General features: G+C 34.6%; 2 protein-coding genes across 8 annotated transcripts; one reads left to right on the top strand and one right to left on the bottom strand.

Annotated features, from left to right (window-relative positions):
• Positions 1-3221: 3221 nt before the first annotated feature.
• LOC109163166 lies at positions 3222-4154 on the top strand. Of its 2 annotated transcripts, none has more exons than XM_019311913.1 (2): positions 3222-3308; positions 3587-4154. In XM_019311913.1, the coding sequence occupies exon 2, from the start codon at positions 3602-3604 to the stop codon at positions 4151-4153; it is 552 nt and encodes a 183-aa protein (XP_019167458.1). In that variant the 5' UTR covers positions 3222-3308; positions 3587-3601; the 3' UTR covers position 4154. The 2 variants fall into 2 exon arrangements, with proteins under 2 accessions (XP_019167458.1, XP_019167459.1); XM_019311914.1 differs by lacking the exon at positions 3222-3308 and adding an exon at positions 3345-3512.
• A 498-nt stretch (positions 4155-4652) lies between these two features.
• LOC109163165 (pentatricopeptide repeat-containing protein At2g26790, mitochondrial-like) lies at positions 4653-14468 on the bottom strand. 6 transcript variants are annotated; one of them, XM_019311912.1, is made up of 7 exons: positions 13900-14468; positions 13251-13430; positions 12968-13071; positions 10190-12848; positions 9850-10031; positions 9691-9746; positions 5358-5652 (listed from the first exon to the last, which is right to left on the bottom strand). In XM_019311912.1, the coding sequence occupies exon 4, from the start codon at positions 12658-12660 to the stop codon at positions 10207-10209; it is 2454 nt and encodes an 817-aa protein (XP_019167457.1). In that variant the 5' UTR covers positions 12661-12848; positions 12968-13071; positions 13251-13430; positions 13900-14468; the 3' UTR covers positions 5358-5652; positions 9691-9746; positions 9850-10031; positions 10190-10206. The 6 variants fall into 6 exon arrangements, 5 of the variants coding, with proteins under 5 accessions (XP_019167457.1, XP_019167454.1, XP_019167455.1 ...); XM_019311909.1 differs by having other exon boundaries at positions 5358-5703; positions 10190-13071; XM_019311910.1 differs by having other exon boundaries at positions 5358-5655; positions 10190-13071.
• Positions 14469-14685: the final 217 nt, after the last annotated feature.

Genomic DNA, 14685 nt, shown 5'->3' with positions numbered 1-14685 from the left:
TGAAGTTATAATGGCTTATTTTATATCTTCATGGGTGACGAAGCAAAGAAAACTAAGTAATTACCAAAAAAAAAAAAAAAATCATTTTTCGTCCCTAAATTATAGAGTAATTGTAAGATTTGTCTATATTTGTTGGTCGTGCTCACTTCTAGTCCTTAAACTATAACTGACGTTGTAAATTTCATCATTTTTCTAACGTGTCGTGCTCAATTCTCTTTCCTAAGTTATAACCGACATTGTAAATTTCGTCCTTAAATTAATGTTTTGTTAGAAAAATGTCAAAATTTGCAACGTCAAGCTTAGGGACAAGGAGTAAGCACGATCAGCAAGTAGTGACGAATCTCCTAATTATCATATAATTTAGGGACGAAAAGTGTAATTTTCTAAAAAATAAAAAAATAAAAAAATCTTGTGGTTGCAATAATTAAGCCAAAATAAAACGTGAATTTTGGTTTGCATAAAACATGGAGATAAGACATGGTTATGAAGCAGGTCAAGATACGAGTAAGTTGAAAAGATTCATCGTACAATGGGGATCGGATCGGAGGTGAAATGGAAGATGATGGATGACCAGGCTACCACTATCTTCTCGTTCCATTCCATTTTCATCAAACATTATATTCAATGTCACCATAATTCAATAATTTAAATAAAATGGAAAATTTACACTTTATTTATTATAAGAGTATAATGGAGCCAACTAGTGTAATGACATCATAATTACCAACCTAAATAGATGGTCATAGGTTCAAACCAGGGTGGTGGGGTTTAGATTATTCTTCAAACTAAGAATGTTTAAGAAAGTATAGAACAGATAAAATCTATTTAATTAAACTCGTCAAGTGATTTTTTTTTCCTAGTCGAAGGGTACCCAAAAAAAGAACACTAGCTAGCAACTACTATCTTTGGACGAGGAGACCAAGAATATCCTCATATAGAATCCATTTCAACTCGTTAACTAGATCAGTTCAATAAAATAATTGTTCTATCGATAAATAGTTCTATTTTGTTCTCTTCAAAAATTATATACTTTATTTATCAACTATAATAAATTTAGTCTTTCAATAGTTGGTCCTATTACTTTTTATCTTCAACTTGACGTACCCATTAATATCGATGTAATATTATGATCAAGTTTGCTTGAAAAAAAAAAAAAAAAACAAAACAAAAAAAGGTATCTTGAAGAACTTACAACTTCAAGTCTCTCTGAGTTTAAACATTATTGTGAAAAAATATGATGACAGATGGTTTGGCTAAAATGACAAAGAATAATACAGTTTGCTGGGGAGATCTAAGGGAGCCGCCGACTCAAGTGAGACATTTACTTGACGAAGATCGCATGGGCCAATGAGCTGATCTTGGCTGCATAGAAAGAGAGAAGGGAACCATTAGTAGGATTTTCAGAGCGTCGTCCTTCCGTCATTGATCCAAAAACAAAAAAAAAAAAAAAACAAAAAAAAAAAAACAAAAAAAACATTATTGTTAAAAAAGATACAAATATCATTTTGGACCAGAATTCACAATACAAGGGTACTATTTTTTTTAAGTTCACTTGTGTTTAATTGTTTATCCATTATTAATACATTTAATTGTATAGATTATAATTATGTTTTCTAGAAAATATTTATTTAGATATGAGAAGTGTAAAAAAAAAAAAAAAAAAAAATTGAAATAAGCTGATATCAAAAGTTAAATGCCACTTCCTAAGTGAAATTTTATATTATATTTTTTCTTTTGTTAAGAATTTTATAGTTTGATAAAAATAATAATAATAATAATAATAATAATAATAATAATAATAATAATAAATACGGAGTATTATAAAAGATTACCAAAATTAAGTTATTGCATAGAATCTTAATTTTCTCAAAACCAACTAACTCTTTTGATATTGTCTTCTTACCCTAATTTCTCACTACAAATTATTCGTTGATAATAACCATGAAAGCAAAAAAAAAAATGCTTCGCCCAGATTCAGACAACTTCTTGAGTGGAGCAAGGTGGCGGTGTCGACTTACACGTAAAAAAAAAAAAGACAATCTACATGAAAGTGAAAGAATAATATAATGTATACTTTGTATTCCCAAAAGGATTGAAAATCAATGGAAAAATGGAGGATTTTCTGGAAAAATTGAAAATTGGAGAAGTGGAAAAAGGAAAATTGAAAAACTTGTTTACTAAATTTATGTCTCCAATTTTAATCTCTATCTCCATTCTTCCACTTCCTATACAATTTTGGAGAAAGGAAAATAGATGTTCTCCAAATGGAGGGATGGACACGCGTGAATAGTGCTAAAGATGAGGTCTTGGTATCGAATCCTGCGCTTAGCATTATTTGCACGTTCGTTGTTTTAACCTCAAAGCTAGGCAGCTAGCTTCTTTTTTTCGTTCCCTGTGCGTGCCCTTATTATTATTATTATTACTAATTATTATTATTATTATTATTATTATTAATTGCTACTTGCTAATTACTATTATTATTATTATAAATTTATTCTTCTTATTATTATTACTATTATTATTATTATTATTATTATTATTATTATCTTTTTTTTTTTCCTTTTTCCCTTTTCCTCCTCCTTATGTACACAAATTTGTTGTTGTTATTATTAAATTATTATCATTATTACTATTATTATTATTATTAAATTATTATTATTATCATTATTATTATTATTATTGTTGTTGTTGTTGTTGTTGTTGTTATCATTATTATCTTTGTTGTAGAAATGTACAAATGTTATATGGGATTATTGTTTTTAATAAAATCAAAAATTAGAAATATGAAAAATTAGAGGAACAGAGAAATGGAAAATTGGAGGAATGGAGAAGGAAAACTGGAGAAATAGAAAACTGGAAATGGAAAAACAGAGAAATGAAGTAAACGACCCCCTTCTGTTTCCTGTATTCTTTGTTACAGATCCCTCATCCCTCAAATGTGGTTATTGAGAATTTATTGTACCGGGAATTTTGCTTTATATCACAGCTTCCGGTATTTGTATATACAATTACTTTGAACTCCCCATCTTTAGATCTATCATATTTGCTCCAGCCCAACTTTCAGCTGAGTTATTCACTTCTCCAGATTTTGGGCTATTGTGAATTTGTAATCCACACCAGACCTCGTTGATGACTACTATTCTGACTTATGAGTTTCTGTAGCCTCTTAAGTCGGTGTGACCCGCAGGACAGATTCTTGATAAACTTTTTTCTTGTTTGTCATTTCAGGGCTCATAAATAATAGTATTGCTTGCATAGGATAGAGATTGATCAAGAATATCCGATCTAACCGGCGTTTGTCTAATGAGGTTGTTGTCTTTGTGGTTAGCTCTGTTATCTAGTACCCAATAATCTTTAGTAGGGAGTTTCTTGGATTCCAGTAATGGAATCTTGGATCCTAGTGATGGAACTCTTTTGGTTTGTCTTATGGAGACAAACAGGAAACATTGTTGACACCAAGACAGATGGTGTGAAACCAATCTTAAGGAAGAATAACATCATTGTCAGTCCTGGTATTTCCAAAGGTTTTCATTTGTAAGAATTGGTATTTATTTATGGTATGTGAAACTCTGCTGAATTGTTTCAGGTTTGGAGAAAAGCCATGGTGGCTCTTACAAAGTGGATCTGCAACAAAAGCGCGGTTGTGAAGATTGTTCATCCGGGAGGGCATGTTGAGCTGCACGACGCTCCTGTTCTTGTAGCTGAGATCATGAACAGGAACCCCAAGTGTTGTGTTGCACGCCCCAATGTTTTCCAGCAGCCTTGGGCAGCTATCCTTGCACCCGACACCACCCTCATGCCCGGACACAAGTTCTACGTCGTCCCCAAAGGCACCGTCAGAAAACTCCAGTCCCTGGCGCTGAAGCGTTTCCCGTCCATGGCACGAGAAATCCAGAAACCTCAACACGACGAGGAGGAAGAGGACTATGAAAATGTTACTTCTTGTTTGTCTTTTCACAGGAATAGCTCCCCCCTTGGACACACCAAGAAGGATAGCGATGCACAATCCTCGTTAAGTGGAGCATCAAGCAACTCTGCATCGTCGTCATCTGAGCCAAAAAGGAACTCTGCTACAAAAATAGAGATTGTACCTAATAGACTTTCTTCTTTTGACAACTGGCAACCAGGTTTAGAAAGCATTAGTGAAGAATGAACAAAAAACAAAAAACAAAAAAAACAAACAAACAAACAAACAAACATTGTGAGGTTTGGTTTTTCACTTTGAAAGTTTGAAGGACATATCAACATGGCAACCTATTAATTGTTTTAAGGGCACGATTTTGAACACCACAATTGTATCCAGTTCTGTATTAAGCAGGTGAAATAAAGGAAAATGTAAATAATAATTAAGCAAAGAAAACAATTTTTGATTTTATTTGATAATTTTGAATAAATATATTTAAGGTACCAGACTACCAGTCCCAGGGTGTTTCAATCCAATGCAGAAGTATCATAGAAACACTATTCAGTGAAACTTGAAAATGTATAAAAGTTCAAATACCTCCAAAATCTAACATTGTATTGCTCCACTTCTCTCTATCATTTTAGCAGAGTCAACACAAGAAATGTCCAGCATGCTCCAAGAAATTTTTGGGTCAGACACGAGGTGTCCTGAGCAGGCCTTAACTGTAGAAGACACCTTTAAGCCCGTACCATCCTCCCAATTAAGGGGCAAAGTGCTGGCCAAATTGATTTTTCCATACGAGAAGGGGTTCGAACTCTCGACCTCTCTTAAGAGACAAGAGTGATAAATACTGGCCTTTCCGAGCAGAGGGCGTAATTTCCATTACGTCACTCCAAGATAAGGTGCTAAACGAACATTCCAATCATCTTTGCACGAGAATGACAATAGGTGCTTGATGCAGCCATGGATGGCGTACCTGGCAGATAGACATGTTAAAGATTCAGCTAGGCAGCATTGTTTTCAATGTGCACTTTCTCATGATGAGCAAATAAAAAGCATACCATATGAAAGATGGGAATGGATAATATCTGGTAAAATGTTTAGGAAACAACAGCGACCAAGTGTGATCTCCCATCATCAACACTCGCTTTCCAATGTGAACCATCTACAAATAAAAAGCAATTGAATAAACACTAATGGTTACCCTTTGCTCAAAATATTATGGTAATGAAATTAATTCATGGTTTCTTTCAACCAGCATCCTCATTGTCACCTGATATATCAAATTCTTCTCAACAGTTGAGATCTCAGATCAACAAAAGTTGCAAGTCCACCAGTTGTCAAGCCCTGAAATCAGAATATGAATACGATGGTAGTGCCTAAGGGCATCGAGAACAACAATAACAAGGAGATCATCAGATTGTTTTGTCCAATAACTTCGGCTTTTATTCTGAACACGATGAGAACATTTCACCATTTCCTCCTTCCTTTTGATTGAGAAAGGATGGAGGAAGAGGTGGAAAGCGGGGGAGAATGGTGGATGTCAGAGCACTGGCTGTATTGTGAAAACTCAGTGCAACTAAGAAAGCCTCTGGGAAACATAATAGCCAATCCATGAAGCAGATATTCCCGCCAATATCATCACAAAAGCCCTTCTTGTAGTACTGCAGTACCCACCTCATCTTTCCACCACAGCCATCAGACTCCTCTTCTAAAGAGATGTGGGCTTCTTCAGGAACTCCGCAACACTGCTGAACCGACTCAAAAAGCATGAGATAGAAGGGGGTGGAGGGGAAATACTGGCATACTGGAGCTCAAAATTTAAGAATAACATGAAAGCAGACAAAATTATGCTCAACAGAATAAATAACCAAATTCAACAAAACCAACTAAATATGACTTCTACCATGAAAAATAGAGTGCGAGTAGGAATTTTAAAATCAACACAAGCGAACCTTGGCAAAGTCAGGACTCAAGACAGACACTTGGCCTTATAAGTTGCACCTACATTCACACTCGGGACCTACTTGGCTGAAAAACATCTCCATTCCATACATTCTATTTCTAGGTGTCTTATTCAAGAACTTTCTCATTTCAGGTCCAAAACACTGATTCAGAATAATTGAACTTGGGGGAAAGGGGAATACTTTCATTCAAATAAAATAAACATTTTATTGGGAACGAATTTCAAATCAATGAGATACTATACATAACACATCTTTCTAGCCAAGGGGATCTCTTAACCTTGAGGTATGACTTCAATCCACTCCTCTTAACCTTGAGGTATGTCTTATACACTGTTAAGAGCAAATCAAGGTGAAACTTTGAGATTCTCCTTTGAAAAATTTGCCAGGAGTCAGGAGTAACAAATGTGTTTGGCGGTAACTTACAATCTAGCTTTTGCTTTTTGGAGCAGTTTGGTAAGCAAGCATTTTAAAAAATTAATTTAGCTTAAGAGAAGCTATCACAAGTGGCTTTCAGCTTACATAAACTAGCATTGAATAATTTATTTTCATTTACCCTGCCCTTTTGGGTAAAAGACAATAATTTTATCCCAAACTTTCAAAATGTTCGTAAAAAATTGTAAGCTTTGCATTTCAAAAAACTATAGATAATACTTTTTTTATCAATGCATTGTTGAAGATGCTGTAACTTTTTTTTTTTTGGTTATGTATGGCGACATATGTACCTTTGATTTTCATGTAACACAGTTACAGTGCAATTATATATAATCAATTAGAAGTGTCAAAAAGCCCTTATCAAGTTTGTGCAATTAAACTATTGAACTAAAAATATGTGCAATTACAACATCAATCAAGCAAAAAAATGTGCAATTTCCTTTTTTTTTTTACAGTAAACTTAAATTCTTCCAGTAATTGATGATTTGGCATGCCACAGATCAAAGTGGCTTAGTTGAAATATTATCAAAAAAATAACAAAACAGGAAAAAAAAATGTAGGAGGCAGCAGCCACGGCTGCCTCCTCTCCTGATCTGGAGAGGAAGGAAAGGCGGAGGCTGCTGCCTCCTCTTCCTTTTCGTTGCAGTGTGATGTTCCTACGTGTGATAAGGGAGACCCCATTCCTTTTTGTTGCACAACAACAGAGAACGCAGCCATGTTTGCTGCCTCTTCATTCTTTTTCTTTTTCTTTTTTTTTTTAAAAAAAAATCTTGCTTTTTTTCTTTGTCCATGTCAGGTTGGAAACAACTAAAATTTCCACTTAAGCATCCAACTAAGCAATTATTACCTGCAACCTAATAATGAACTTCAAAAAAAATAAAATTGCACATGTTTTTAGTTCAGTGGCTCAATTGCAAGAAACTCAATAAGTTAAGTAGCCTATTTGGCACTTTTCCTAATTAATTAAAATTTTAAATATATTACAACAAATTCAAAAAACACTTTTTTAATAATATGGGAGCACAGCCAAGGGAATATTTGATCATAAAAACTGAAAACATATCCTTTAGTCATTTCATGTGTTATACTTGTCAAATAGTTCATCAACTAATTTCACAAACACTTCTAATTCAATAAGCTGTTAAAAACTAGTTTCTAATAGTTGGGGAAAACTACAAAGAGCTTATTAGCTAATTGTGACAAACAAGACATATGTGCTTGTTTGGCATAAGCTTATTTTGGAGCTTATATTACACTAAGGGGGCATTTAGTTCACGGAATACGAGATTACCTTCAGAGAGGTAGTGTGAGATTATGGAAATGTAAGATTACTTTGTGTGTTTAGTTGGAATTTTGGGAATGTAACATTAAGGGGTCGTTTGGTTCACGGAATGTTACCTTAGGGAATGTTAGATTGCTGGGAATGTTAGATTACTGGGAATGTTAGATTCCTATGTTTGGTTAAAATTGGAGTCTGTAATATAATCATGTATGGTTTAGGGTTATCTTTTATACACACTATAATTTCCTTAACATACTTTCATATATTTTAATAAATTTAAAAATTAAAATAAATAAATAAGATAACGGTATCATATATAATTACATGATTTTAAAATATTAACTAAAATCTTGAACTTGAGAAACAAAATTATTTTATATGCTAACATAACATTATAAAAATAAAAAAATATATAATTACAAAAATAATTTTATATATATATATATATATATATATATATATATATATATATATATATATATAATAAACTAACATAACCAAGGTTATCTTACATTACCTAAGATTTTGAAGGGAATCACATTCCCTTCAAAATCCTATGTGGAGGGAATGTGACATTCCTTGGGAATGTTAGATTCCCTAAGATAATACGAACCAAACACCGGAATGTAAGGTTTGGAATGTCACATTCCCTTGGTTATGTTATATAACCTAAACCAATCGCCCCCTAACATGCTTAATTGAGGTTACATTATGTTGCATAATTTACTTAAATGCCCTCAATACAAATAAGTAAATAAAGAAATAAAATATATATACATACATGACCATATACGGAGTACTACTTTATATATGTATAAATATATTATTGTTTTTTTTTTAGTTAATACCATCTGAGGTCCTACGAGTATAGTGGTTTTGCCACGTTTAGTCCTAAACTTTCAAATTAACCACTCGTGATTCTTCGACTTTCAAATTGTTACCATCCGTGGTCAAAGTTAAGCCATGGTCCTTAAACTATTAAATTTTAACCAGCCATGGTTCTTTCAAGAGGACCACGGCTAGATAAATTTCAAAAGTTGAAGGACCATGGGTGGTTAACTTGGACCACAAATTGTTAAATTTGAAAGTCGAAGGACCACAGATGGTCAATTTGAAAGTTTAGAACTAAATGTGGCAAAACCACTATACTCGGAGGACCCCACGTGACATCAACTCTTTTTTTTATTAGTATATATAAGAAATTAAGAATAGTTGATAAGGGCAAAATTAATGTAAGAATACCTAAGACTCTAAGAGGATGGAGGTAATCACATTACCTCAAAATACTATGCGGCAGTAAATATTAGATTACTGAGGCAATCACATAAGTTGAACCAAACAAGGTTATATAACATTACTACTCACATTACATAGGTAATGTTACATAACTTGAACTAAATGCACCCTGAAAAAGTATATCATGAACCCACAAAAGCAAAAGAGAGAGAAGGGGTTTTTGAGGATAGAGAAGGCAAAAACCTCTTTTTCAAAAAGCTCAAGCTAAGCCAAACAAGCACTATGAGATCTTTGCACAAAAGAATGAGTTGCACCACCATTCTGAACTTAAAAAATCACTCATTTAAATGTAGTTGCAAAATTCCAGAACACAACAAGTGTAATATGATCTAAAACACCAATGGAATAAAGCATCCAAAACATCAAATAAATATTCGTTTAGGAAGTATCAGTCAATTGATTCTAATCTAATTAATTAAGGATGATTGAAATAGAAATTTCATATTATAATTTTTCTCTTTTCCTTTTGTTTTTTTTTTTTTTTGAGATGGGCTATTATGGTTTATAAAATAAATTGAAACTACTTTCAGTAAAAGGTGAAAACATTAGCTTCATTCAATAAATCTAAATGGGAGGAGAGCCTACAGACAAAGACACTAAACTTTTTTACATTAGGAATTCATTTAACACTTTAAGGTCTTTGCCCGAATATCAGCATTTGCCATTAAAACCAAACACCAACAGGCTAGCATTGTAGTATGGAACAAGCCCATAAATAATCAAATCAAACAAGAAGTATCTCAAACTAGACATAATAAATACATAATCACCAAAAGAAAACAATTGAAATTTATGTGTACACGCGTTACCTCATTGAGGAATTTGTAGTCAAGCTACCATGTGTTCCTCTTCGAAGTTGACATATCTGCAATATGAATGGTAGTAGAGAATAGAGATGGACTTTGTGAAAGTGTGAAACGTTGGGAAGGGGTAATCAAAGAATAAAGTTAAAGTGAAAGATTTATTACCACCAGTGTGATAGCAGCCCTACTGACAATCATTAATTACATCATCTACAATTGCCAATGAACCCAGCAGCCCATCAGACCCATTGAATATAAAAGTCAGCATAGAGTGTAACAAGATATTAGGTAATGGACTGACAAACTTGAAAGCTTATATCCTTGAAAGCTTTTCCAACTAGCCAAGTCTGTAAAAAGTCAAAATAATGTCTCTGAATCACAGAAGCATTTGCCAATTTACTGCAAAAATAAATAAATAAATAGAGACAAAAAGAAAGAAATTAAAGAAGATATGTTAATCTATTGTTGACAACAATGTGAAATGAAATGATACTAGCTGACTTACATAGGAGTTCCTGAGGTTTAATGCTTGATTCGCACTCTTCTGGCCTTCAACATGCCAGTGTGTAATGTAAACATCATACGGCTATCTGGTTCTATTCCCTTACCCATCATCTCATGCACAAGACTGTCAGCCCTTTCTATATGTCCATGCTTATAGAAGCCACATAAAAGAGCAGTGTATGTAACATTATCGGGTTCTACACCTCTATCAATCATCTCATTGAATAACTGAATAGCGTCATCAAGGCTATCAGACTTGCAATGACTGTCAATCAACGCAGTGTAGCATATGACATCAGCTGTCAATTTCATCTCCTTCATTTCACACCAGAGATCAGAAGCAATCTTGCTTCCTCCCTTGTTCCCCCCTGCACAGGATGAGGATTGAGTTCTTTTTAAACCTTTAGAATGTCCATCAAGCATAACTGTGTAGGTGATAACATCAGGAGAAATTCCCCTACTTTTCATATCAGCAAAAAGACTGTGTGCCTCCCGCAAGCAATGCACTCTACAATAACCATTTAACATCATGGTATAAATAATTACATCAGGAGTTATTCCTCTCCATAACATATTGTCAAATATCCACCTAGCTTTTTTCATATCTCCATCACGACATAAAGCAGCTATTATACGGCTATACATTGATGTACAAGGGCCATCATCAGAACACAGTACTATCTCAAATAGCTTCAGAGCTCTGTCATATTCACCTTCTGAACAAAGGCTAGCCAGCAGTTTCAAGCAAGAACTCCTCTTTATAGAAATGCCTTGCTTGGACAGCTTTAGGAAGAGTTTGTAAGCTTTACTTGTATTGCCTGATTGACAATATCCATTGATCATGGCAGCATAATTTTCTTCAGATTTAGAGTTTAGGTTATCGAGAAATTTTTCAGCTTCCTCCACATTATGTCCCATACATAAACCCTCAATAATCACATTATATGTCACAGTGGTCGGTATTAAACCTTGTCCCTTCATATAATCCAGTAGGTGAAGTGTCTCTCGTGCCAAACCATTTCTAGAAAATCCACCAAGAAGCACATTATATGCAACCACATCTGGTTTCAATCCATTTTTCTTGATTTCTTTAAATAAGACCAATGCATCAAATACTTTCCCATGTAGGCAGTATCCATTAATTAAAGTGGTATAGTGCACAATGTCTGGAGTCATCCTCTTACCCTTCATCTCATCTAACAACTTCATAGCCTCTTCCAACTTCCCCAGTTTGCATAGAGCATCAATTGCAATATTATAAACAACCTCATCTAGGAAAATTCCAAGCTCCTTAAAACTATTGAATTGTTCAACAACCTCAGATGCCATCCCATTCTGACACAAAGACTGAAGAATTGAGCTAAGAATCACACAATTAGTTTTAATACCCTTAGCTGTCATCTCATTATGGACATTCAGAGCTTTTATAATATTCCCTATCTGACAATAACCTTGAATCAGTGCCCCATAAGTATAATCATCAGGGACCAAACCTTGCTCTTCCATATCAAGTAAAACAGCTTCTGCTTCTAAAAACTTTCTTTCATTAACAAATCCACGAATGACAACAGTGTAAGGATAGACATCAAGGGGTATGTTTGCGCCTTTCCATGCTCGTAACACTTCATAACCCAAAGAAGATAGACCATGCAAGCAAAGGCCTTCGAGATAAGCAGAATAAGTGAATTCATTAGGAGTCACACCCATTTCCTCCATTTCCCCAAAAATACTCCCGGCTTCTTCCAAATTCCCATTTCGGCAAAGGGCCTTGATCACAATCCCGTAAGTGTAGACATTTGGATTAAACCCAAGCCTCTTCAACTGCTTATATACAGCCACAGCCATATCCAGCTTCCCGCAATCAACAAGTCGATTCATCAAAAAATTGCAAGACAATAAGCTTGGACCAAATCCCCGCCTTCTTGTTGTGAATAGCATGTCAATGGACTTATCAAACATGCCCAAGCTCACATAAGCCTTGACCAATGCATCTAGTGTCCGAATTATAGAATCAGGGCACTCAGCATGGAGTCCTTCCATCAATGCCTCAAGCAAGTCTGACACATCAAAACCCAAACTCTCCTTTTCTGACTTTATCACCTCCAACAGTATAGAATCCAATCTCATATCCATGCCCCAGTGACAAAGTATCCTAATAATTGCCACATAAGTATCAACATCGTACTGGAACCCACACTCCTTCATCTGCCGAAAGTATGATAATGCAGAATTTGGTTCATTCCTTAATTTGTAAAGCATTTCTGCAGCCCCATACGAGTTAACTTTAGAAAAATCTTGGACTAAAGTAGAACTACTGACATTACCATTTGAATTTTCTCCATCAGAACTAGAAGAAGAATCTGAAAGATATGAGCTCAATTGGGCAAGCACAGAAAGTGATTTGAATTGAATAGAATGAATACTTATGAAGATTTGTCTCTGATGAATGAACCTGATTGCAGGAATCAACATGGAATATGGCTGAAATATCAATTTAGCCCCTATACTATATCAGTTCAGACAATTATGCCCTAGCTTTTTTCCTACCGTGATAACTTTGGGCAATTGATGTCAGTTCAGTCATTTTCTTCACAGCTCTAACTTACCATCTATTAAACCCATTTAATTGACCCAAGCCGGACACCTCATATACAACCCTCCTACATTAAAATAAAATAAAAAGCACAAAAAAGACCCTAACAAGCAAATACAAAGATCAGTCACTGAAAGTGTAGAACTCTAAGAAACTATGTCCCATTGATAAATTTAATCAGAACACCTTCCTTGTACCCAATTGCACCAAAGGCAGCATGCATTTTCAGAAAGGTGTTGCTCGCTTAATAAATCCAATATTCAAATCCGAGATCTCTTCTGCTCCACCACCTTTACACAAAAATAAATAAATAAATATCAATACACCAGACCTAATCTACTCCATCCAATCAAAACCCTAGCACAAAATCCTCAAAATCAAATTCACAAACAACTAAAAGATTTTCAATAAATATTCAAGATGTACACGTAAATACAAAAACCATTATAGATAAGTATGAAAAGCTTACCAGAAAGAAGAGATGGGAAACAGAGATATAGTGTACGGAAGAAAGACAAAACCGGAGGAAGTGCAGGCATCTCCAACACAGCCAATTGTGGATGGTCAATACAGATAAACTATATGTAATATATGCTTACTAGTGTAATGCTAGTAAAAGCCACACACTCCTTTCAATTTAATAAATGACCTATGAAAAAGAATAAAGTCAAAGTTACATGATTGAAATAAATTTCAGCCTACTAAAGTTTCATAACAACTGGTAATTAAATAATATAATCATCCGTCATGACCTTAGATAATAGATACAACCATTCAATTCTATTTGAGCAGATATGCAACCATGAGAATTGAAGCTAACATGATCAAATAAAAGTATCAAACTGTAGAAATTTGATCCTGCTGTTAGTTCCATACATAAGCCTTCAAAACTAAGCATAGTTATTTATATGAGAAGTTGTATCTCATATTCTCAATCGGAGGAGATTTCAACACCTTATCGGTATTATACAATGTAAATCAAGAAATCAAGAAACCATTAAATTTCAATTTGCATAAGGACGAGCATCAAATGAAGAAGAATAAATAAAACAAATATTACTCAACACTTAAAACCAAACAATGAGAGTATGAACATTTTGAATAAACAAGGCACTCACAAGCTCAATTCAAGGAGGAATGGCAGTTAATATTCGGATATTCCAAACCAATGCAACAAATCTGTTTCCGTTTTCTCCTCCCCTTTCTCACAATAATTGTCTGTGCATAATGCTCAATGCTGCAACCTTCTGATAGCCATTAGACCTATATTTGGACGAAAAGAGAAAACAATCGCGTTGCAACTCCAATGAAACAAAGAAGGTAAATGTTCTTCAGCTAATCCTTCGTATAGAACCAGACACGCCGTTGAAAGAACTCCAGTCCAAGCTTCAAGGGACAAAGAACTCGCCGGAAAAAAAAGGAACTCCCACCCACCACGTTGAACCTTGGCATAAAGCTCTAAACTCCCCTAGCCGCGATTCTCCGTCTCTGCATCTTTTCCTAAAGGTAGTTGACTAATGCCTCGTTTCCTTCGCGTAGGAGGAACTTAGCACAGAAACCCTAGCCGCCCAGCGACTTCGCCGGTACCTCACTGTCTCGCCAGCAACTTCACGAAGCGACCGACTTAACCTCCCTCTGCTTCTCAGGCGGCGCTCTCCGTTTCCATTCTTTTTCAGATTAATCGAGCATTCATCATTCTTAATTAGGAAAAATTGCATTTTTATACCTCAAATTGTTCTCAAAATATAAATTTGGTTCATCTCTTTCAATGTTTACCAATCCAATCACTTAAATTTGGCACAAGTGTCAAATAGATCGATCTACTACTGCGAAGTGCTCAATTTGCACCACAAACTAAATTAAGTGTCAAATAGACCCATTTACCAGCTAAATTTGTTCAATTA

Source organism: Ipomoea nil, unplaced genomic scaffold (genome assembly GCF_001879475.1).
Source record: "Ipomoea nil cultivar Tokyo-kokei standard unplaced genomic scaffold, Asagao_1.1 scaffold2975, whole genome shotgun sequence".
NCBI lineage: Eukaryota > Viridiplantae > Streptophyta > Magnoliopsida > Solanales > Convolvulaceae > Ipomoea > Ipomoea nil.
Note: the sequence above shows the minus strand (reverse complement) of the source record. Positions and strands in the feature narration are given on the sequence as shown.

Bases quoted from the DNA above. Each gene is read 5' to 3' on its own strand.
- LOC109163166 (XM_019311913.1), top strand. From the start codon at position 3,602: ATGGTGGCTCTTACAAAGTGGATCTGCAACAAAAGCGCGGTTGTGAAG.
- LOC109163165 (XM_019311909.1), bottom strand. From the start codon at position 12,660: ATGTTGATTCCTGCAATCAGGTTCATTCATCAGAGACAAATCTTCATA.